Below are 24,574 nucleotides of genomic sequence, written 5' to 3' on the forward strand. Positions count from 1 at the left end.
AAGAGCTGACCGAGATGCCTTCGACTCATGAAGTAGATCATGAGATAGAGCTACCTCCTAGAGCTCATCCAATAGCCTAGCGCGCATACAAGATGCCAATTCCAAAAGCCATAGAACTAAAGGAGCAGTTAAGATAGCTGCTAGAGCAAGGATTCATAAGACCCAGTGTTTCATCTTTGGGTGCATCCATTCTCTTTTAGAAAAAGAAAGATGGAACGTTAAGACTCTGTATTAATTACAAAGGATTAAATCAGTTAACAGTAAGAAAGATGGAATGTTAAGACTCTATATTGATTACAGACTCTGTATTGAGTACAAAGGATTAAATCAGTTACCAGTAAGAAAGATGGAATGTTAAGACTCTATATTGATTACAGACGATTAAAAAATAAATATCCTATTCCTAGGATTGATGAACTTTTGGATCGGCTAAGTGGAACCCAAATGTTGACAAAGATAGATCTCAAATTTGGATATTCCCAGATCAGAATTAAAGATCAAGATATCCCCAAGACAGCCATCAATACTACTCGATATGGGCATTATGAATTTACAGTCATGCCATTCAGGTTGACAAATGTTAATCACCTCATGCAAGACATTCTCAGAGAATACTTGGTTGAATTTGTTCTTGTCTTCTTCAATGACATCCTGGTATACTCCAAGAATGCAGCTGATCATGAAGATCATGTGCGCAAAGTCCTCGAGATCCTAAGGAAACACCAACTCTTTGCAAAAAAGAGCAAGTTCACTTTCTCTATTGACCATGTCAAATACTTGGGATTTATAGTATCTAAGGATGGGATTTCTCTTGACCCCGCTAAAATCCAAGCAGTCTTGGATTGGTCAGAGCCCAAGATAGTAAAAGAAGTCAAAGAATTCCTAGGATTAACCGGGTGGTATAGAATCTTTATACCCAAGTATGCTCAAATAGCATCCCCTTTGACTAACCTTCTCAAGAAGAGCACCGTATTTCACCCTTTGAGGTAGTGACAGATGCTAATGGTTTTGCCCTAGGAGGTGCACTTCTGTAGGAAGGTCATGCAGTAGCCAATGAATCCAAAAAACGCAGAACGCATAAGAGGAATTATGCTATCCATGACTTGGAGTTACTCTCAGTACTTTATGCTTTAAAGTTGTTGGAGACATTATCTCTTAAGATAGAGATTCACCTTAATGACAGATCATCAAAGTTTGAAGTGGATCTTCACCCAAAGGGATCTCAACATGCATCAAAGAAGGTAGATGCAGACGCTGGAGGAATTTGACTTTGAGATAAAGTACTGATGACCAGGGAAAGAAAATGTGGTAGTCGATATGCTCAATAGGAAAGCCTCCTTGATTGCAATAACATTAGTGTCAAATCCATTAATCAGTGAAGCAAGAGAGAAGATCATGCAGGATAGATTCTTTGCCCCTATTGCTACCCTACTGATGTAGGAAAGCAAGACTCCTCAGGAAATGAGTCGAGTTCTTGGATACAAATTGGACGAAGGATGCATGTATTACAATAATCGGCTATGCATTCCTAATGATAAGGAAACAAAGGAAAATTTTTTGAGAGAAGCCCATGATAGCCTGATAGCTAGACATCAAGGGTTTATAAAGACCTACATGTTTATAAAGACCTACATGTTTATAAAGAAGAGCTTCTTTCTGGCCAGGACTCAAAAGGGATGCACTCAATCATGTATGTCAGTGCTTAATATGTCAAAGAGTCAAGGCAGAAAGGGTTAAGATGCCAAGAAAGCGACATCCATTAGACATTCCACAAATGAAGTGGGAATGTATTAGTATGGATTTTGCTACTAGATTACCATCAGTGCAATCAGGTTACAACTCCATTTTTGTGGTAGTTGACAGATTAACCAAGGTTGCCCATCTGATTCCAGTAAAAGAAACCTACTCCATAGTGGATGTTGCGAGAGTCTTCCTCAAGGAGATTTTCAGGCTGCATGGCTTGCCCAGAAGAATAGTGAGGGACAGAGACTCTAAGTTCACATCGAGGTTTTGGACTGCATTCTTTGAAGTAATGGGAACTTCCTTAGATCTCAGTACAACTTATCATCCCAAGACAGATGGCTAGACTCAAAGAGTAAACCAATTAATTGAAGATATTCTTCGGACATGCTGTGCAGAGAACCTAAGAAGTGGCTAAGCTACTTACATCTAGTAGATTTTGCTTACGATGCCTCTTATCTCACTGAAGTATTGGGATGAGTCCTTTCAAAGCTCTGTATGGACAAGATTGCCTCACACCATTAACTTGGTTCGGCCCATTGATTAGGGTCGAGATGTCCAAACATATTCTTGATGATATGGAGCAGTAAATGTAGGCAATCCGCAAAGATATTAAGGTTGCCTACTAGGACAAACAAAAGCAGTATGCAGACAAGAAAAGAATGGAGAGAGATTTTGAGGAATTAGATATGGTCTTCATTCATGTACGACCCAAGAGAAGTTCTTTATCTCTCTAGGGAAGTACAAAAAGCTATCTCCAAGATACTGCGGGCCGTACGCCGTTACTTAGAAAGTAGGAGATCTAGCTTATGAACTTCTTCTGCCTCCCCATCTCATAGTATATAATATATTCCATGTCAACTTACTTAACAAGTATGTACCTAGCCCGAGTCATGTGTTGGATGATGAACAGTTGACTTCTTAGACTCAAGGCCAGATGGAACTCCAACCCGAAGAAATCCTTGATGTTCAGGAGAAGGCTCTCAGGAACAGAGTCCTTAGAAAGTTTCTGGTCAAGTGAAAGTTGTATCCTTTAGAGCACGCCACTTAGGAGAAAGAAGAAGAGCTAATAAAGGACTACCCCACCTTTGCGAGATGAGGACATCTCACATTTTTCAAGTGGGAGAGGATGTAAGGTTTCTTCTCAGCCCTAAAAGATGTATAAGCTCTCCTCTCAGTCCCCTGTAATCATCCCCTATTTCAGAATGCAAGAAAACATTGTTTTTCTTGTTTTGGTCTAGAGAGAGAAAATATTCTAGAGAGAGATAATACAATTTTGAGATATTTTTGGATATAAAGTTATCCCTTTTATTTAAGATGAATTTCTATGAAACAGAAGTTCAAAAAGAGTATTCTAATATGCATTAGAAATTAATTGAATATATGTATTAGACACCTTAGCCTAAGGGTCCACATTTTCAAGAAAATTTGATTAAGGTCCAAAAAGTTTTTTAAGGGGCCAATAGGATTAATCCAAGTGTTTCAATAAGAAAACTGCAAAGAATAAAAGAAAATCTCCCAAAAATGAGTAAATTCTCACATAAGATAAAGAGTTGACTAAGTAGTGGGTTTATTAGTTAAAAAATAAGGTTTATTAGTAAAAAAATAAATTTTTGACACCTCAATAAGGAGGGAGGGGGATCACGAAGGAGGTGCCTATTTCAAATCATTACTAAATATTTGTAATTCAAAAAAATTGAGATATTTCATCTATGCTCTCTCCTCTTTCAAACTGGATCAAAAAGTGAGCCAAACTGTTCCAAAACTTGTCCAAAATGGATCAAACTTAAGCTCGAAGCCTCTAGATCCCAGTTGGACTTGGTTGGTAGCCTCCCTCACCTATAATTCATTCCTTTGTATTTTCATCTTTGTGTATTTACATGCCATTATAATCTTCAAATTAGTATAGTTTTATTATCCCTTTATTTTGCCTCTTCTTTAGGAAGCTTTGGATCTTCATTAATCTTCATCCTCTCTTGGAGATTACCCTCTACATCATGGTGGCCAAGCTTTCTCTTGTGGTCTTCACTTCTCTCTAAAGAATCAAGCCAAAAACCAAGGGTAAGCTTAAATCAATGGTGTCTTTCTATCTTTTTCACAACGGTAATCTTTTTTCCAACCTCTCTAATGCTTGGGAAGCATTTTAGTCAATGGTTTTTTCTTAAAACCAAGCTTCTAGTGATTCATATTGTTTAAATGGTTTAATGCTAATTTTTTATGCTTAATGGATCTTTTTATTAATCTCATTTTTCTTAATCAAAACTCTAGGCTTAACAAGCTAGAGATAGAGATAGAGCATTTTTATGATTTTTATTCTAATTAAAATAAGGATTAATTCATTCAAGCTTGTTTTATGATTAGAAAATTCATAATTATTCATTTTAAGTTGAAAGAGAGTTTATGCTAACATTTTTGTAATTATTTTCATATGGGAATGATAATGGAATATGTTTAAAAATAAACAAGATATTTAAATATAATTATGCTTAGGTATGCATAATAAATTTTTAGATTAAAAGAGGAAACCCCACCATATTTTAGACAATTATGAGTAAATATTAAAAGTAGAATTTTTTAATATTCTCAAAAAAAATGCAACAAAGCTATGGAAAAAAAATAGAAAAAATGAATTTAATTTTATGCATACGTATGATAATGTAAAAATAGGAATTCTCATCATATTCTAGGCATAAACATTTTAATGCTAAAAGAAGGATTTTTGTTACATTGTTGAAAATACTTTTATAGTATTTATGCATAAATGTTTAACTAGAGAAAAGAGGAATTTTTGCTATATTTATTTTTATATGTGCATGCATAAAAATCTAGATGCAAAAAGAGAAATTTTCATGATATTCTATGTAAAAACATTTTAAATATCAAAAGAGGAATAATTGTCATATGTCAAAATAAGTATATTCATGGTATGTATATCCATGAGTATTTTTATTTATTCATGGTATGCCAAAATAAGTATATTCATGGTATGTATATACATGAGTATTTTTATTTATTTATCAAAAAAAGAAATTTTTATCGTACTTTTTATTAGGAAAATGCATAAATTAAAATTGGTAACAAAAGAGAAAGTTTAACCATATTTTACGTAGATAATTTAGGGCATGTCAATGTCGAGGTTCAAATAGAGAAAAGAAAATTTTAGTATAATTTTATGTGATTATTTTAAATTAATTGATGTATACATATTCACAAAAAGGATCATTGGAAAAAGAAATATTCATGTTAAATTCCATTATTCATGGTGAATAGAATTATTTATACTTCTATTATGTCCAAGAAAGAATGAGTTTTCATAATTTTGGAGTTTTACCATTACGATTGGAAATCATAGTTATTGCGAGAGCCGATGAAGCGGTCCCTAAGTGAAGTACTAGGACACCTAAAGGAGGATCCTAGAGGGTTCTTACTAGGGCGATGCACGGACTCGCTGGCTGCTAGGACACCCATGCGTATGTTGAGGAAGGTATTTATGGATTGGCAAGAAATTATCTAAATGAACTGGAAACTTGAAATTGGATCTCATTGGTTGACTAGCTGGTCTTTAATATGGAGAGTCCGGATGACAATTTGATTGTAAAACAATGGAACTAGAATTTTGAGGATTATGATGGAAACACTATGGTTTTATTCCAATTCTGTTTGAAGGTAGTTGAATCTGAGAAAAGAAAATTTCATATTAGGTGCGTAAGTGGTGTGTCTATTTTGTATTTTGCATGAGTGTCGCCTAGGGGACCTGGGAACTCTTTTCCCTGGTACCCGGGATAAAACACAACTAAATTTTTATAAAAAGGAATCCCACCAATACAGTAGTTGGGTAGTTGGCTAACCCATGGGCCAGTTGGGGTTAGGCTGGATCGGTGGATTCCTACAACCAAGTTCAGTTAAGATTAAGTTATCGTAGTTAAAGTAAGTCCCAGGAAGATTCTTGCTCTATGGGAAAGAATCAACGGATGTGCCTCGCTTAAGGGGAAAAAAGCAATGATTTCTATGAACGAAGTGCAAGTTCCTCCTTGATTTGGTCATGTGACCCAAAGGTTTGGTTGGAATACAAAGGATAGATAAGGCCCTTGACTATGTTAGGAGATTTTCTTGGTGGAGGAATTGCCTCGAGGAATTGCCTATGCTTTCTAGGCAAGGGAAGTTTTTTCCAGGTTTGGTTCTGGAAGAACCAATGGATTAGTATCTTATCCGAACATTTGTGGGCGAGGCCCCGAGTGGGAAGCTCTGCCCTGCGTGCAAGGTTGCTACTTCTACTACCAGCACTCCAGAGTGTTGATACGTAGAGGGGGCAAGGGTCTCACAAGAGTGGGATAGCCAAGGCTCCCACCTATCACTTAGCATACTCCACTTGGTAGGAGTAGCTCGAAGTATTCGAAGAGTCCCACCAACTTGCTCAGGGCCATAGAGGTGGAGCAACTTCGACGTAAAGCGTGTCATGAGTGATCGACACTTGATACTTCCCCAATCCTCTGAAGGTGACTTAGCTTTGGTCTACAATTCTAAATATTTTAAAAAGGCTCAGAAGTTGGTGTATGCTTGGCACAGTCCCTTCAGGTAGTTGAGATCTTTCCCATGGGTGCCTCCCTTCCGTTGGTGAATGGCTCTAGGGTGAAGAAGTATTGTCCTACTTAGGTGTGACAAGCTAGTAAGCGCTCGTGGGGATGACACGGGTTGTACATATTATATTAAAAAACTTTTTTCCCACTTTATTGTTTTTCTTTGCATATTTCTTTTTCTCCTTTCTTTTTCTCTCATGGGTAACATGGTGGCCTCAATCTCCACCCATCATCCTTCCCCCTTCCCTTTCACTTCTCCCCTTGGCCTTCCTCACCGACCAAACCAACCCCCCTCCCCTCCCTTCTCACCGATTAAAACTCAAATAAAATAAATCCCCCCTTAGGATTTTGTATGTTTTTAATTTTATTTATTTTTTAAAAACCCCCCTTCGTTTTTTTTTCCAAAAAAAACCCTTAGTTTTTTTTTCTCAAAAGAAACCCCCTCTTAGTATTTTTTTTCCATTTAGAAACAGAAAGAAAACAAAAAAAAGGAGCCCCCTCGTCACATTTTTTGTTTCTTCTTTCCCCAAAAAAGAAAAAAAACGTGTCTAGTCCCCCTTTCTCTCTCTCTCTCACTCACTCACTCACACCCCCCTCTCTCCCTAACCCCAGTGACCACCCTCTCACCCCACCCTTCTCTCCCTCTCCCTCACCGACCACACACTCCCCCACCCCCTTCTCTCTCTCTCTCTTGCTCTCTCTCTCTCTCTCCCCCCCCCTCACCGACCCCCCACTCCCCACCCCCTCGGCCCCCTTCACCAACTACTCCCCTCGGACCTCACCCCCTCCCTCACCGACGAAGCCCCCTCACCTCACCCTCTCCCTTCTCTCTTGTGACCCCACCACCCCCCCTCTTCTTCATTGTCAACTCCCCCCCCTTGGTCACTCACCCACCCCCCCTCTCTCGCTCGCGACCCCCATCATCCTTCCCTTTTGTTCGCTCCCCCTTCGCCACCCAACCTTCTCCCCTCTCACTTGTTTGCAGCACTCCCACTCACGGATATACCCCCCCTCTTATCTGTGCGCAACACCCCCCCACCCAATCCCCCTCGTGTGCACTCACCACCCCCACCCTCCCTTCTCTCCCCCTTCACCGCCTCACGGCCTCCCTCTCACTCAACCCCACACCCTCTCCTTGCCACCCCACCTTCTCTCCCTTGCGCCCACGCCCCCCTCTCGCCAACCACCCCCCACGCCCCCTCTCTCCTCATGCCACCGACCAGCGCCACCCCCCACCCCCCACCCCTTGCTCACCCAATCTACACCTTCCCCTTCTCACTGTGCCTTATCTCTCTCACCCCACCCATCATCCTTGCCTTTCACCAATCACCCCCTCTCTCTCACTCTCACCCCCCCTTCTCACTAACCACACCTCCCCGTTATCTCTCTCACCCCCCCTTCAATGACCACCCTCTCTCCCTCGCTCTCACCCACTCCACACTCACCCCTTCTCAAACCGACTCCCCTCCCCCCCTCTTTCTCTCCTCCGCACCCCCCCACTCATCTCTTGCTCTCTATCTCTCTCTCACAATCGCCACCCCTTCTCCCTCACTCTGACCCACTCCACACCCCCTCTTCTCACTGACCCCCCTCACTTTCTCTCTTGCACACCCCCCCACTCATCTCTTTCTCTCTCTCTCTCATAGTTGCCACTCCCTCTCTCTCTCTCTCTCTTGTGCACCCACTCCACACCTCCCTTCTCACCGACCCCCCTCTCCCTCTCTTTCTCTCCTGCACACCCCCCCACTCATCTCTTTCTCTCTCTCTCTCTCTCTCTCTCTCTCTCGTAGTCGCCACCCCACCCTGGCCCCTTTTCTACATGCAAACCTACATGCACTATAGAACTTTGGCATCCAATTCCAGATCATATACACAAATCATCTGACTTCATTCTAGAGGGATACTCAGAGTACACGGATTGGGACTGCTTCATGTGCACGACAATGTAGACCTTACCTTAGATGCATAGAGTGGAACCCTAGCTGACTCGTCCCTAGACTGGGATCACATGAGACAAGTCCTAGCCCCTTGTCTTTCCTGTCCCATGGGAAGCGTCAATCCATTGTTAATAATGAGATCATGGATTGAATTCATAGTTGAGATTTTTTGCCAATGTCTTGACCAACCTCGTACGGTTAAAATGGTGCGCTTCCGGTACGATGGGTGAGGACCGACGAAGCGGTCCCTAAGTGAAGTGCTAGGACACCTAAGGAGGATCCTAGAGGGTTTTGATGACCAAGCGATGCACGAGCTCGCGGGGGACACCCATGCGTACGTCGAGAAAGATTTTGGATAGACAAAAAGGAAAGATTTTTGAGAACCAAATTTTGATACTAGATCTCGTTGGTTGGCCAGCTGGTCTTCAACGGAGAGTGCAGAGGATACATTTTTATAATACAATGGACTCAGAATTTTGGAAAATGATGATCAAAAATATTATGATTTCTATTGAAGGATTGTTTTTAAAGCTAGCCGAATCTGTTATAAATGGTAATTTCATATTGGGTGTGTGTGGTATGCCTACCTTGACTTTTGCATGAATCGCCGCGGCTAGGGGCCTGGGAACTCTTTTCCTCGGTACCCGGGCAAAAACCCAACCAAATCTTTATAAAGGAATCCAACCAATTCAGTGGTCGGGTGGTTGGCTAACCCATGGGCCGGGTGGTCGGGTGGTTGGCTAACCCATGGGCCGGATAGGGTAGGCTGGATCGGAGGATTCTTGAGAAACAACAAGATACGATTAGTTACGTTATTTAGTTTTAAATCCTGAGAAGACCTTGTTCTGTGGGAGGGGATCATCGGTTGTGTCTCGTAAATGAGGAAAAAAGCAGTGATTCCATGGACCAAGTGTAAGTCTCTTCTTGATCTGACCATGTGACTTCAGGTTTGGTCAGATCAGTTTATCTAGTTAAGACTTGACTCATTAGAGTAATTTCCTCGTTAGAAGATTTTTCCCAATTGGCAGAATCGCCCATGCCTTCTGGGTGAGGGGAGTCTTCCACGCCCGGTCTCGGAGGGGCTGCCTAGGCTAGCCTCTCATCCCTCGGACATCCGTGGGTGAGGCCCTGAGTGTGTGGACCTTGCCCCGTGTGCGGGAGGCCAACGCCGCTTCCGTCGCCGCGGCAAGAGCCCCGAAGCAAGGGCGGGGGACCTCACACTAGCCAGGCAAGTAATTTCTCCTGTCACCACCAGAGTCTTGACTGCCTTGCGACAAATGACCATAGCCAAAAGTGGGCCTTTGGAACCTACCCTTCGATCTCTAGTCGTGCAAAGAAGACAATGCTCTTTGTGGCCCACCTCGTCCTCTCTAGTTGTTGTAAATGTCTCAGCCGCCACCGCCAAACGACTGGCCTTCATTGTAAAAAACCCTCTGAGGACCTTAAAAGCTACTGTAGGTGCCGTCTTCTTCTTCAGGGTAATGGTAACCTCTGCAGCTATACCTAGAACTAGAAAGAGAAACTCGGCTTTGTGGGACTTTTTGGATTTTATTGTACCTCAGGGGGTGCAGGTGTACATATGGGCGGTACTTTGGCTTCAACAGTTGGAGCGAGGTTTTCTTGAGTTAGTAGTTGGTCCTTTTTCTCATGTGTGTTGCTCCTGTGAAACAGACGGTGTCCCACCCACTATACTGCATCGATAATGTTGGAAGGTGCAAAGAGTAACTTCTCTTGTCACCACCAGAGTCTCGCTTGCCTTGCGCGGCGGCAAATCACCATAGCCAATGTGGGCCTTTGGAACCTACCCTTTGATCTCTAGTCCTACGAAGAAGACAATGCTCTTTGTGGCCCACCTTGTCCTCTCCAGTTGTTATAAATGTCTCGACCGCCATCGTCAAAGGACTTGCCTTCATTGTGAAAACCCCTTTGAGGACCTCAGTAGCTACCACGGTGCCGACTTCTTCTTCAGGGTAATGGTAACCTCTGCCACTATAGCTAGAACCAGAAAGAGAAACTCGGCTCTGTGGGACTTTTGGATTTTGTTGTACCTCAGGGTGTGCAGGTGTACATATGGGTGGTACTTTGGCTTCAATAGTTGGGGCAAGGTTTTCTTGAGTTAGCAACTGGTCCTTCTCATGTGTGTTGCTCTTGTGAAAGTAGAGGATGTTTGTGGTGTTACGCCTACCCCCACTGTGGTGCATTGAGAGTGTCCGAAGGTGCAAAGAGTAACTTCTCCTATCACCATACCCACCATAGTCTTGACTTCCTTATGGCAAATCACCATAGCTAGAAGTGGGCCTTTGCAGCCTACCCTTTGATCTCTAGTCGTGTGAAGAAGACAATGCTCTTTGTGGCCCACCTCGTCCTCTCCAGTTGTTATAAATTTCTTGACTACCATCGTCAAAGGACTGGCCTTCATTGTAAAAACCCCTCTGAGGACCTCAGTAGTAGCTATCGTGGTGCCGTCTTCTTCTTCAGGGTAATGGTGACCTCTACCTCTATAGCCAGAACTAGAAAGAGAAACTCGGCTCTGTGGGACTTTTGGATTTTGTTGTACCTCAAGGGGTGCAGGTATACATATGGGTGGTACTTTGGCTTCAACAGTTGGGGCGAGGTTTTCTTGAGTTAGCAATTGGTCCTTGTCATGTGTGTTGCTCCTATGAAAGCAGAGGATGTTTGTGGTGTCTTGCCCACTATGGTGCAGAGTGTCGGAAGGTGTAAAGAGTAACTTTGCCTGTCACCACCCGCGAGAGTCTTGACTGCCTTCCAAAAAATCACCATAGCAAGAAGTGGGCCTTTGGAACCTACCCTTTGATCTCTCTAGTCCTGCGAAGAAGACAATGCCCTTTGTGGCCCACCTTGTCCTCTCCAGTTGTTATAAATGTCTCGACCGCCATCGTCAAAGGACTGGCCTTCATTGTAAAAACCCCTCTAAGGACCTCAGTAGCTACCATGGTGCCATCTTCCTCTTCAAGGGGTACCTCTATACCCAGAACCAGAAAGAGAAACTCAGATCTGTGGGACTTTTGGATTTTGTTGTACCTCAAGGGGTGCAGGTGTACATATGGGTGGTACTTTGGCTTCAGCAATTGGGGCAAGGTTTTTTCGAGTTAGCAGTTGTTGGTCCTTCTCATGTGTGTTGCTCCTATGAAAGTAGAGGATGTTTGTGGTGTCCCCGCCCACTCTGGTTTTTTCGAGTTAGCAGTTGCTGGTCCTTCTCATGTGTGTTGCTCCTATGAAAGTAGAGGATGTTTGTGGTGTCCCCGCCCACTCTGGTGCATTGAGAGTGTCCAAAGGTGCAAAGAGTTACTTCTCCTCTCACCACCAGAGTCTTGACTGCCTTGCGGCAAAACACCATAGCCAGAAGTGGGCCTTTGGAACCTACCCTTTGATCTCTGGTCATACTACGAAGAAGACAATTCTCTTTCTGGCCCACCGCATCCTCTCCAATTGTTGTAAATGTCCCAACCGCCATCGCCAAACGACTGGCCTTCACTTTAAAAACCCCTATGAGGACCTCAGAAGCTACCATAGGTGCCGTCTTCTTCTTCAGGGTAATGGTAACCTCTGCTGCTATACCCAGAACTAGAAAGAGAAAGTCGGCTTTGTGGGACTTTTGGATTTTGTTGTACCTCAAGGAGTGCAGGTGTACATATGGGTGGTACTTTGGCTTCAATAGTTGGGGTGAGGTTTTCTTAAGTTAGCAGCCAGTCCTTCTTCTCATGTGTGTTGCTCCTATGAAAGAAGAGGGTGTTTGTGGTGTCTCACCCACTCGGTGCATCGATAGGGCCAAAAGGTGCAAAGGTCAACCATGGCTGGGTGCAAAGAAGGTGGTTTGCAAGAGATAATGTAGAAGGTGGTTGGAGACGAAAGGTTGAGGCTTTGAGCAAGAAGAGGTTCTACATGAAATAGATAGAGACACAATAAGTAACTGGAGTTTGTAGTGATTTAAAAAAAGTTACTGTGTGTGTGACTGGCATGCAGTTGTGTGATAATACTTGATGGGGCTGCATCACATTGCTCACCACTCAAGAGACGAATCTTTCATGATGGTTCCAAGAGGTGCCATCTCATCAAGGTGATGGATACCTAGGTAGTGGGTTAGTGTTGTTGCCGCATCGATGAAGGGATTGGTTTGGCATCGGCACATGGTGATCCACATGAAAGGTAAACTTACTACTACTACCCAGTAAGTAGTGACGAAACTTGCTGACGAAGTAGATCATTCCAAGGGCTTCCCTGTGTGTGCTTGAGTAGTTCTGCTCAGCATCATCGAAGAGCCTTCGACTGGCGTAGTAGACTAGTTTGAACCATTTCTTCTCAATTTCCTGCATTAGAACACTGCCAATTGCCACATCAGAGGCATCCACGAAGAAGTGAAAGTGAAATTCCTAGTTCAGGGCTTGAACGACAGGTGCATTGGATATCATGAGCTTGAGATGTCAGAATGCAATGTTGAATTCTCCAATCCAGTGGAGATATGTCTGCCACAGTTGGTGGGTCAAAGGTGCTTTGAGCTGCATCATCTGCTAGTTTAAGGGGAGTGCTACGTGAGCCAAATATTGGAGCATGCGACTATGCCATCTCACCTAGCCCAAAAACTGTTGAAATATACAAGTGAATGGGTGTGTGCAGGAACAAGCCCTTAGCAAGAGGCTGTAAAAGAGAGTCTGTAAATGAGTGAGTAGCAGTGAAAAGATGAGAGATATTTATTGGGAGAGAATAAAGGGTAGCATGAGAAGCTCTAGGATGTGTGGAGATATTCTTGGAAAAGTGAAGAGGTGGAGAGAATCAAGCAAAACAGGTGGAGTGAATCAAGGATGAGGTGTCCCCCGTATAAATTGAGGCATTGGCCTAATGAGTAATTTGCTAGGTTTTGAGTATCCATGCCTACATTAAGCCATCAGTTAATTTTTGCTCACTAATCTTATCTTAATATCACCATCTAATCACTTGCTAATGATGTTGGTTCTTGCACTTGATCCACTTTAGCTCATCACTTTGCTTGCATTTTAACAAAAACCTTATGAGCTCTTTCACATTTATCGAATTATAGGAGCTTTCCAGATTATCTCTACCTTTGCTAGGTCGACTGCAATTTCCTCCTTGGAGACAATGTGGCCTATAATTATATCATTTTGGACGAAAAAGGCACACTTAGCTAGATTCAGGCTTAATCTAGAAACTCGACACTTGGCCAGGCACAATTGCAAGTGCATCAAACGTTAAGATGATTTCTTGAAAACACTGAAATCATCAATGTATACCCACATGAAAGTGGTCAAAAAATCAACAAAAATTTCCTAGACCATACGTTGAAATGTGGTGGGAGCATTCTTGAGCCCAAAGGTCATGATGTTGGATGCAAAGGCTTCTCATTTTGTAATAAAACCTATTTTCTCCAGGGCCATTTGAACTTGATTGTATCCATTGGATCCATCCAAGAAGGAGTACATCTCATGGCCAGCTATCACATCAAGTAAGGAATCTGTCAATGGCAAAGGAAAAGGATCTGAGATGGTTATGGCATTTAGTTTTTTCGGTAATCCACACAGACCCGCAACTTCTGGTTTTTCTTTGGAAACAAACACTATCGGGGACAACCAGGCCTCCCAATCAATTAGATATGTGAATCCTACTTAAAGCATCTTGTCCAATTTATCTTTCACATTTTTGGCATAGTTTGGATTCATTTGGTACCTCTATTGTGCCAGATAGGGATGGCATCCTCCTTCAGATTGATCTGATATTGGTAAAACCTTGGATCAATCCCTTTTATCTCGGTGTAGCTCCACGCAAACACATCCTTGAAGGACATGAGAAACACCTGGACTTCCTCTCGGAACTCAACATCCAGTCTAGGCACCCGGACCATCTTGGGGTCATCATCAGTTCTTCCTAGATTTATCTCCCTGTGTGTCAAAATATTTTTATACTACAATGAGCTATTGTAGGCTCAAGGTACTTCCATCATTGGCTAGAGCCTCATAAAAATATTCAGCTTCATCTGGACTTTGTCCTGTGCTTTGCAGATCAATCTGATCCTTGGTGACTTCATCCTTGTGTGAAAGGCTAGGTCGGTATCTGTCCATTATCCATACTACATCACCTCAAACAAGTTGATCTCATCAATTTCTTCTTTCCACGCCAGATAGTGATCATATTTGCATCCCAATCTTCCTTTATCCATGCTTGCCAGAGACAAGGTCTACCGAGAAGCATCGAGTAAGCACCTTTGATATTATCCATATGGACAACTACTACTATCTGGAAACTAAATCCGGATACTTCAAGAGTGAACTTTTGGATCAATCCAAGTGGCTGCACTCAACGCTGACCCACCATTTTGACAGCGAATGTGCGGGTTCCCATCTGCTCAAACTCAGCATGCGGCATGTTGAATTCGATAGGATGTTGACTTTGGAACTTCCATCCAACAAAACTTCTACTATACCAACGCGGCCAACTTGACCTCGATCATTGGGATGGCTTCATCATAGACAGGGGCTTCCCTTAGTGGGGTGTCTGCCTTCTAAGTATTCAAGGCTTCCAACAAGCGGCGGCTTCAAGGGTGGCATCTTCTCTCTTGAGGTTTCCAGAAACCCATTAGTATGATCATCAATTTCGGAGGAGCTCTCTTCCCGTTAATAGCAGGATTCAATTGTATGTGTAGCCATTCTGCAAATGGTGCACCAGAGTTCATTCAAGCCACATTCTTTGGCTCTATGTCCATGATTGTATGTTCATGATTGCGACACCTCTTACACCAAGTGCTTGATTGGACGGTTAGAGTGGACTTCGCACTTTCCATGGTCATCTGAACCATGGTTGCAACCATTTCCTTGGCTGCCAATATTGCCTTCTTGCTCTTTAACCATTCCTTGTGATCTTCGTCCTCCTCCTCTGATTCCTCATGTAAGGTTCCTCCTCAGACCTAAAAATATGAATAATCTCTCCTCTTAGTCCCCTGTAATCATCCCCTATTTCGGAATACAAGAAAACATTATTTTCCCTTGTTTTTGGCCTAGAGAGAGAAAACATTCTAGAGAGAGATAATTTAATTTTGAGATATTTTTGGATACAAAGTTTCTCCTTATATTTAAGCTGAATTCCCCTGAAACAGAAGTTCAAGAAAAATTGTCCAATGTGCATTAGAAATTAATTGATTATGTGAATAAGAGACCTTAGCCTAAGGGTCCACATTTTTAGAAATTTTTTTATTAAGATCCAAATAAGGTTCTAAAGGGCCAATAGGATTAATCCAAGTGTTTTAATAAGAAAAACGTAAAAAATAAAATAAAAATCCCCCAAAAATGAGTAAATGCTCACATAAGATAAAGAGTCCCCCTCTGGTGTGCTCAATCATGGGCTCTTTTCTCAGCCCATAACTCCTTATCTTACCCCTCATTTGGATAAGATTGCAGCTCCTCACACTCTTTGCCCATTTGCAAAGAACCATGGGATCTTCTCATCATCCCATTAAATAGCAACCCTTCATCATTGAGTATTCTTCCATGCTCAATAACAAAAACTTGAGGCAAAATCACACTTTTACCTTCACAAAACTTTGTTGGCAGCTTCTTGATGATGGAAATATCCATCTCCAACTCCATTTACATCTTCCCTTGATGCAAATCTTCTCTTTGTTGCAAAACTCTATTCGAAACTCTCTTGGGCATCTTCTTTGATGTTTGATGAAGACTCCATAGTCTTCATAATGCTGAAATCTTGATTTTCAGCTTCCATGATGATGCAAGATTTCAGCTTCCATGATTATGAGCAGGCTTTCCATGTTGCAAAACTCCCATTTGCAACTCTCTTGGGCAGCTTCTATGCAACTTCCTTGTTGGAAATCTCCTGTAAAACTTGAGAATGGAAACTCCAAGTCTCTCTCAAATCCTCAAAAATGCAAATCCAAATGGAGTTTCCTTTCAAGTTTATTTTGTTGGAACATCACATACAAAGTTGGGAATATAGTTGCATAATATGATTAAGCATTAGATAGTTAAAAGTCCTCATTTCCTTAGGTACAAAGTCAATGTATACACCTTGTCCCAAATTTGGACTGACTCCATAAAATGCTAATATATTTTACAGATAAACTCATATGATATTCCCCACTTTGGACCTTAGATCTTCACATATTTTAGAGATTAACTTGATTTTTTGAGAAAAGTTCAAGCTATTTGTCTATTTTCTTTAAATATTTCAAGGTCTTTAAAGTGTTATAATATATGCCACTTTTTGTACCCACAATAACAACCACTTAAAAAGCTCAATCTTGTAGATCAAAAGAGTGGTAGGTAGTGAGGCATTAGTTGAATGTGGTGGTTAGTTAAAACTGTAAATCCAATGGTTAGATTTTTAATGATCTCATTTCCAAAATTCTTCCAAGCTGTCAGAAGGCCTGCAAATATTAATAATCTAATTAGTAAAATTACATTTTTGATGTAAATAATCTAAAAACTATAGGAACTAGTGTACTTGTTATGGTGCATCTATGGAAAAAAAATAGATCAATTTAATTATCAAAATATTATTTTTAATCATTTTATTATATTTTTAATTAATTTTGATTAATTAGATTGATTTATATTAATTTAAGTTATATTGGATTAATTTAAGTGCATGTGTATTTCCATTAGTTTCTTGATCTCATTTAAAGTACCTTGCCCTCCCAAATTTTCTCTCCAATCATTGTCCCAGTCCAACATAAAGACAAAACTGGACACCCTGATCTTGCAATAACCTGAGTGTGGAAGTGGATGTATGAATGTGGATGTGGATGTATGAATGTGAATGGGGATGTGGATGTGGATATGGATGTATGAATGTGGATGTGAAAATGGATGTGGATGTGGAAATGGATGTATGGTGTGGATGTGGATGTATGGATGTGGATGTATGAATGTGGATGTGAATGAGGATGTGGATGTGGAAATGGATGTGGATGTATGGATGTGAAAATGGATGTGTGGATGTATGAATGTATATGTGGATGTGGATGTATGAATGTGAATGTGGATGTGTGGATGTATGAATGTAGAGGTGGATGTGGATGTATGAATGTGAATGTGGATGTGGATGTATGAATATGAGTGTGGAAGTGGATATATGAATGTGGATGTATGAATGTGAATGGGGATGTGGATGTATGAATGTGGATGTGGATATGGATGTGTGAATGTGGATGTGAAAATGGATTTATGGATGTGGATGTGGATGTGGAAATGGATGTATGGATGTGGATGTGGATGTATGAATTTGGAAGTGGATGTATGGATGTATGAATGTGGATGTGGATGTGGATGTATGGATGTATGAATGTGGATGTGGATGTATGAATGTGGAAGTGGATGTATGGATGTGGATATGGATATGTATGTATGAATGCGGATGTGGAAGTGGATGTGGATGTACGAATGTGGATGTGTATGTGGAATAATGAATGTGAATGTGTATGTGAAATGATGTGATGTCGAATATGAGTGAATGGATGAGATGTGATGGTGTCAGGCTAAAATCTGAAAGGTGTTTTTGGTCAGTGTACATATGGTGCGTGTGGCGTGTGAATAAAATTTGCCCTGAATGCCCTGGCAAGTGTACAGGCTGGGTGGTTTTGTTGAAAGCTGGAATATGCACGTGTTTTGTTTTCCGAAACAGACGCTGGAGATCTGGAGTTTTATTGCATCAGTATGGTGTGCAGACGGATACTAAATGCAGGGCACCGACGACTGGAATGGTAGTGTTTGGAGATGATAATGATGCTGATGAAGACGGGGGACAGCTCTCGCTCTTATTTTGGAAAATTATGGCCGCGGCGCGATGACCCGAAGTGCAAGGAGAAGGAAAGTTTTTTAGCATTAGTGTGGCCATTACTTTGTGGCTTTGAGGCTTTTAAAAAAATATATATATATAATGTAATATGGCCACCTTCTAAAGGGCCACGTGGGAGTGTTCTGGGCTGCCAACTCATGGCAGGGTTCGGGAAAACAATTTTAGGGAAAAGGAACTAAATCCTTTTCACCACTAAATGAGAAGGAAATTGCTATTTTTGAGATGGTATTTTCTATGTGAACTTAGAAAATATAACTAAAACTTGTAAAATTTGAAAGGGTTATATTTCCTTCTCATAAGAATTTGAGAAGGATTTTCCCAAAGTTGAACAAGTTCTAGGCTAAAGCGAACCCGTCTTTTCCCGAACCCTGACTCATGGTCTAGAAGACGTGAAGATGTGCTGGATGGCTGCTTCGAGAAGAAGGGGTCGTCGCCTTGCAGAAAAAGAGACGCCAGGAAGAGCGTGGGGTGGTCATGGAGAAGAAGAGGAGTGGTCGCCTGGCTCAGAGGTTGAAGCTGTGGGAAAGAGAGGTGTGAAAGCCGCCTTGGTCGATAGAGGCAGCCGACTGGTGTAAAAGAAAGGCGCTTGGTAATAGAAGGCTCAGGTAGCAGCAGCTTCCAAGACTTGAGGCCGGGAGATGGCAGAGACCAGAGGCGACGGATGGACGTGGGTCTGGCCTGGTATGAGAGCGCATGAGCCGCTTTGAAGGAGAGCTGGGGGCCTCGTATGGTTGGGCGTGAGGCGCTGCAGGTGGGAGACCAGAGGCGAGCTGGGGCCGCTGGGTGTGTGGCCGTCGTGTAGCAGAGAAGGGCTGGACCACCTCAGTAGGCAAGCGCTAGAGTGATAAAGAGGCGTATGACCACACAGGCGCAGAACGAAGGACAGAGGTAGCTGGTACAAGAGCTGCTGGGGGCTTTTGCTGAGGGCGTAGCTGCAGAGGGAGAAAGAGAGAAGAGGCGAGGCTGTTTGGGTGGGCCGCTAGCTGTGTGAAGGAGACCTTGGTGTGGCCAGCACATTGAAGAGAGGCCGCCGTCTTGATGGTGTTCGTAGCTGCACAGGCTGCTGAAGGGAGCTGCTGGTGGCAAGGTGAACAGCTAAAGGGCTGGAGTACAGCCGAGTGAACAAGAGAAAGAGGCTGCAGGTCTCTTGGGTGATGGTCTAGTATGGGCTGGTGATTGGAGCAGCAGAGAGGGCTGCTGTTTGGAAGGGATTGAGATGTGGCTTTGGGCTAGATATCTGAGGATGCTGCGGTGAGCAGTGGTTCGTGGTGAAGAGGATTGTGCAAGGCTCTGGTGGTTGGTGAAACTGCTGGTCACGACATACAGAGAGTGGGAGCTGCTGAGTGAAGGTTAGCTGGTGTGGGCGCCTTCTGGTGAGAGTAGCTGGTCTTGTGTGGGCGATGATTGCAGGCAGTGCGTGGATGCTGACCAGAGAGGGAGCCTTGGATTTTTGGGTGTGTTGGATGCAGAAGTGGTGCTGATGTGTGGGCTGGAGACAGTGGGGCTCGCCTACGACAATTGGTAGGTAGCAGCTGGAGACAGAGAGTAGCCGGGCTACAGAGAAAGTGAAGAAGGGTTGCTGGTGTGGGCGCCCTCTGGAGATTACAGAGATCGGGAGATAGAGGCTTGGTCGTCAGACGCAAGGGTGTATTCCCTTGGCAGTAAATCCTGGCTAGAGTCCTGGTCTTTGGTGTATTTGCTGAGTTTGTACATGGTTGATGCTGTATATGTTTTTTGTTGAATGATCATCTGTCCTTCATGGTTCTGAGCTGTCTTATGGTGTGTGTGGGTGGCGAATGTTGAGAGAGTGTTCTAGCCGGTGGGGCTGGTGGTGCCCCGTTCGTGGTAGTTTTTCCAAGTTTGGGAGGTGGAAGGGCTATAGAGGTAGGTTCTTTCTTCTTTTTTTCACCTCACATCCTTCTGGTGCCCCCACTGAGGAGTGGCTCTTCCTGGTATAGTTTCACTGAGGAGTTGCTCAGGGATTTCTCTTACGAGGGTGTATGCCCCAGAGTGAGAGATTGAAGGAAGGTGTTTTTGGGTTTTTGTTTGGATTGAAGTGAAGTTTGGGGATCAAGATGATGTCTTATCCTGAGTTTTATGGTGGTCCGAATGAGGATGTGGCAGATTTCTTGGAAAGGATGGAGGTTGCATGTATAAGCAACCATATCACTGAGTCGGTACAGGTGTTGCGGTTGTTGAGCATCTGTTTGAAAGGAGATGCAAGGACCTGGTACAGAGCTTATGAGGAGTCGTTAAGGGATGTTGTTCCACGCATTGAGATGACTGAGGATGGATTAAAGACAGCACTTAGCAACAGGTTCAAGAAGGTAGAAGATCCCGACAAGGTTTGGCATGAGGTGCAAGCTCTGACACAAGGTGAGTTTTAATCAATAGATGATTATATGAAGAAATTTTCTTTGCTATGGGAAACTCTATGCAGGGCTTTGGGAGAAGACCAGGTGCCGCCTGATATGATGAAGAAGAACAAGTTTGTAGCTGGACTTAAGAGGAGTATTCGCTGGAAAGTGGAATTGAAGAAGCCCAGGTCTTTTGAAGATGCGGTGGAAATTGCTAAGTCAAAAGATTGGAAACTGCAACGGATGAATCAGCTGGGGATGATTCCAGTTGTAGCACAACCGGAGATTGGTAGAGTGGAGGCTACACCCATGAGTGCAGTGATCGAGAGGATGAAGCCCACAGAAGCCCAAGCTATGCAGATGATGTCACAAGCTAGTCAGGGAGTACCTATGGTTCCTGCAGGTTCTGATGAGGGGTTGCGGTAGGATATGAAGCAGATGGTTGATCTTATGAAGAATTTGAGTTTAAATTTAATGGGAAGTACAGGTGGTGGACGTGGTAGAGGCCGTGGCAATAATCCTGAAGGGGGAGATGGACAAGCAGGGTATGGACGTGGTCGCGGTAGGGGCCGTCATTTCATCCCTACATGCTGGAACTGTGGTGAACTAGGTCATCTGAGTACAGATTGTGATAAGCCTCAGCGTATGGGTGGTGATATGTACCCACTACCTTCACAGCTACCTGACAGGTCGAATGATTATGGTATTGATATCAGGGATCAAGCAGGTCCCAGTGGAATCACAGCTGAAGAGAAGGGAAAAACTAAGGTGATAGATGTGGTCACCCTTGAGAAGACGAAGGAAGCAGAAGCAGATGTGATGCCTTTAGGAAAACGGATGCCACAGGAAAGGGAAAGAAAAGATGCTGCAGGGCCCAGTAAGAAGAAAGGTAAAGTGAAGGAAGGAGAGGATGTGAAGGTCAAGCAGAAACGGAAGCCTCGTAGGAAGTTTCAGGTAACTGATTTTCCACTAGGGGGTGGGCAGGATAGCTACAGTTTGCAGGAGGACATGGCTGAAAGGAAGGCTAACATTACTTTTGGGCAATTGATAGAGTTAGCTCCTAATTTGAAGCGTCAGTGGAAAAGACTTGTGAATCCGAGAGAGAAGGAACCGGCCAAAGGGATAGTGACTGTTCTAGCTGTTCAGGAGTTACCTGACATATGTCCTGTGGTGAATGTGTGGTATAAAGGGAAGAATCTGGGAGAAGCATACATAGATGGTGGAGCACAGATTTGTGTGATCACATTAGCAGCTGTGGAAAGGCTTGGTCTTAATTTTACTGAAGCATCTGGATTTCGAATTCGGTTGGCTAATCATCAGAAAGTCAAATGCTTAGGTATGATTAAGGAGTTGGAATTGGAAGCTTTTGATGTGAAGGTGCTTGTGGATTGTCATGTTATGCCTGCAGGAATGGGTGCATTCCCCATCATTTTGGGAAGACCATGGCTGAGAGCGGTGAAGGCTGTGCAGGATTGGAGGAAAGGGGTTATTACTCTGTATGACAGGAGAGGGGATAAGAAGCAGTTTAACATGGATAACCAGAAGCCTGTCATTGATGAAGAGGAGAGTGAAGCTGATTCGAGTGATAATACGACTAGTAGCACCACTACTAGTGAAGGAACAGAGGATACTTCATCTAGTGAGGAGGATGCAGAGATGGATGCCCTGGTTATTGATGACGAAGTGCTTGGTGATGAGGTTGCTGAACAAGAAGAAGCCATACATGAGGAATGCGAGGAGGTACAAGTGGATTCTGAGCAAAGGTATGCATGTGATGTGAAAGAGCTTGCTTTTAAGTCTTTGGATAATGAACCTGTGTGGGATGAGTGGGAAATAGACAGTCTACACGATGATGAGCCTGAGTTGGAGCTAGATGATGAGATGTGCATTAATATAAAGAAAGCCATGACCAGAATTAAAGCTATGAAGGAAAAGCAACAGAAGGCTTTGAATGATGCTGTTATAGATGAGTCTATGGATGCTGCAATGGATGAATTTCTTGGTGGTTTTGATGAAGATGAACATACAGGAATTGAGGTGGATGCTTTGGCAATGGTGCCTGTTGAAGGGGAGTTTGTTTTGCCTGTGGTGGCTGGTTTTGATAGTGAGGTTTCTTATGCTGATGAACAGGAAAATGTTATGGTACAACAGGTTTTTTTTTATGAAGCTTTCATCAATTTTTACCCTCAGCAGGAGTTGCTGCATTGGTTCTCCGATATTGGTGCTGATCGTATCAGGGATATTGGAGTTGAGATGAGACGGGATGGTGTGTATGTCAGGAGCTTTATTTCCAGAAGCTCTGGTGTTGTGTTGTGGGATATGGGATAAAACATTTAGCTTTCCACTTAAGCACTCTATATTTTGCCATTTATATAGAGTTGATGGATATAAAGCTGCACAAACATGATTGTATTAAAACATGCTTGGACTCAAAGCACAAGAACACAAAGCATAGAGAAGACAAATTTAGGAATTTTGGGAATTATTCGAGTCCCATTTCTTATAGGATTGGTTGGAAACTCGGTATTTTTGTGTAGTTTGAGCTATCTATTTGTTGGTGCACTCTTTGTGCCATTAGATTATATCTTGACATAACTATTTGGCATATTTGTTTGTAGTTGTATAGATACATACGTCAATGCAACAATATTGGAAGGACAAGGGAAACATGACACTAAACTTAATTGAGATTATACAACACCTTTCATATGAAGAAGATAATGTTAAATACAACACCTTTCATATGAAGATAATGTTAAATACTATCTCTACTTTGAGACATTGAAGTAAAAACATGGGCTTTATTTAATTTGCCAAAAGAATTCTAAATATCACTTTAAAAGGAACCTTAAAAATGAGAGATCTCTAAAGGGTGTGGTGTTAGAAACAACAAAACAAAAAGTAAATCTCAATGACAGTAACAATGTGCTAAGTTTACGATTGATCCACAGATAAAAACCCATCTTAGACACTATATCAAGATTATAAATCATTATATATATGCTCAAATTTGAGGGACATTGAAGTAAAAACATGGGATAATAATGCCAAAGAACACTTGGAAAAGGAACCTTAGAATTGAGGGATCTCCAAAGACTGTGGTGTTTAGAAAGCAAGCAATCAAATTTCAATGAGATTGTTACATTCAAGTTTACAATTCATCCGAAGACAAAAACCCTTCGTAAACACTTTGTCAAGATAATAATTGAGTACAAATTGTATCTCAAACATAGCGTTTTCTCATGTATTGCTCCAATACATACAAAGTTTCTCTATCATAAGCTGCTTCATTTACTAAAGTGTTGCAAGTATACTCCCATTTGTTCTTTGCATAAATCCAACCAAGTAACCATGCACTGATTGTTGTCTCCAAAAAACTTTGAAACTCCTCTATATTTTGATTCCACATCTTTGGAAAAATCAAGTAGGCTCCGGGCATATTCCACATTACTTTATAGAGGGTATCATAAAAAATTAGCATGTTATTTCCATCCAGGTCATGAAAAATTCTCCATGCTACATCCAAGTTTTTGTGGTATACAAATCGATATCCAATTAGAAGATCCGTCTTTTGACATGCTGCCTACCCTGCTCTACGACCTTAAACTTTTGATGGTGTCGAGGAAAGCACAACTCAAGAATGCGTTGAGTCCTTTGTAGTCTATTAGTACTCTAGATCCATACCTCAAACCATTGCATACAAAAATCAAGGAAAGTGAATGCATCTTTGCGAATCAAATGCCAAACACTTGTATTCTCTTCCACAAGATGCATATGTTTGGCCCAGTCGTCTGGACATACATCACCATGTTGCATCTTAATGGTCTTAAGTAAAACACCATTGAGTTCAAGTATCAATACTCTTCTTTGTTTCCTTATTATATCTGGGGGTGGTGGAATTTTTTTGCTTCTAGGTACATGAGTCACCAATGATTAGTGCCACCTCAATAGTAAGTTTTTTGTACACTTGAAATCAAAGCTATATGCTTCAACATATCCTGTTGAAAACAAAATGTATGGTTAATGGACATTCAAAATTTTAAATAAATATATTATGTGCCAACAACAACATAAATTCATCCATGAGATGGATGGTTGGTCTCTTAAGCCTTCATAGACAAATGCT

At 42.3% G+C, this 24,574-nt stretch overlaps 1 protein-coding gene across 1 annotated transcript in view; it reads left to right on the forward strand.

Moving 5' to 3' along the window:
- LOC147634225 (uncharacterized) overlaps positions 1–9,979 on the forward strand; it is a 33,248-nt gene extending 23,269 nt beyond the window's left edge. The window contains exons 3-4 of the mRNA XM_086805646.1: positions 9,647–9,825; positions 9,926–9,979. Coding sequence (XP_086661772.1) covers positions 9,647–9,825; positions 9,926–9,979 — 233 coding nt within the window. The remainder of the gene's footprint in view (positions 1–9,646; positions 9,826–9,925) is intronic.
- Positions 9,980–24,574: the final 14,595 nt, after the last annotated feature.

This window comes from Cibotium barometz, chromosome 11 (genome assembly GCF_041138505.1).
Source record: "Cibotium barometz isolate CiBa-2024 chromosome 11, ASM4113850v1, whole genome shotgun sequence".
NCBI classification, from domain to species: Eukaryota; Viridiplantae; Streptophyta; class Polypodiopsida; order Cyatheales; family Cibotiaceae; genus Cibotium; species Cibotium barometz.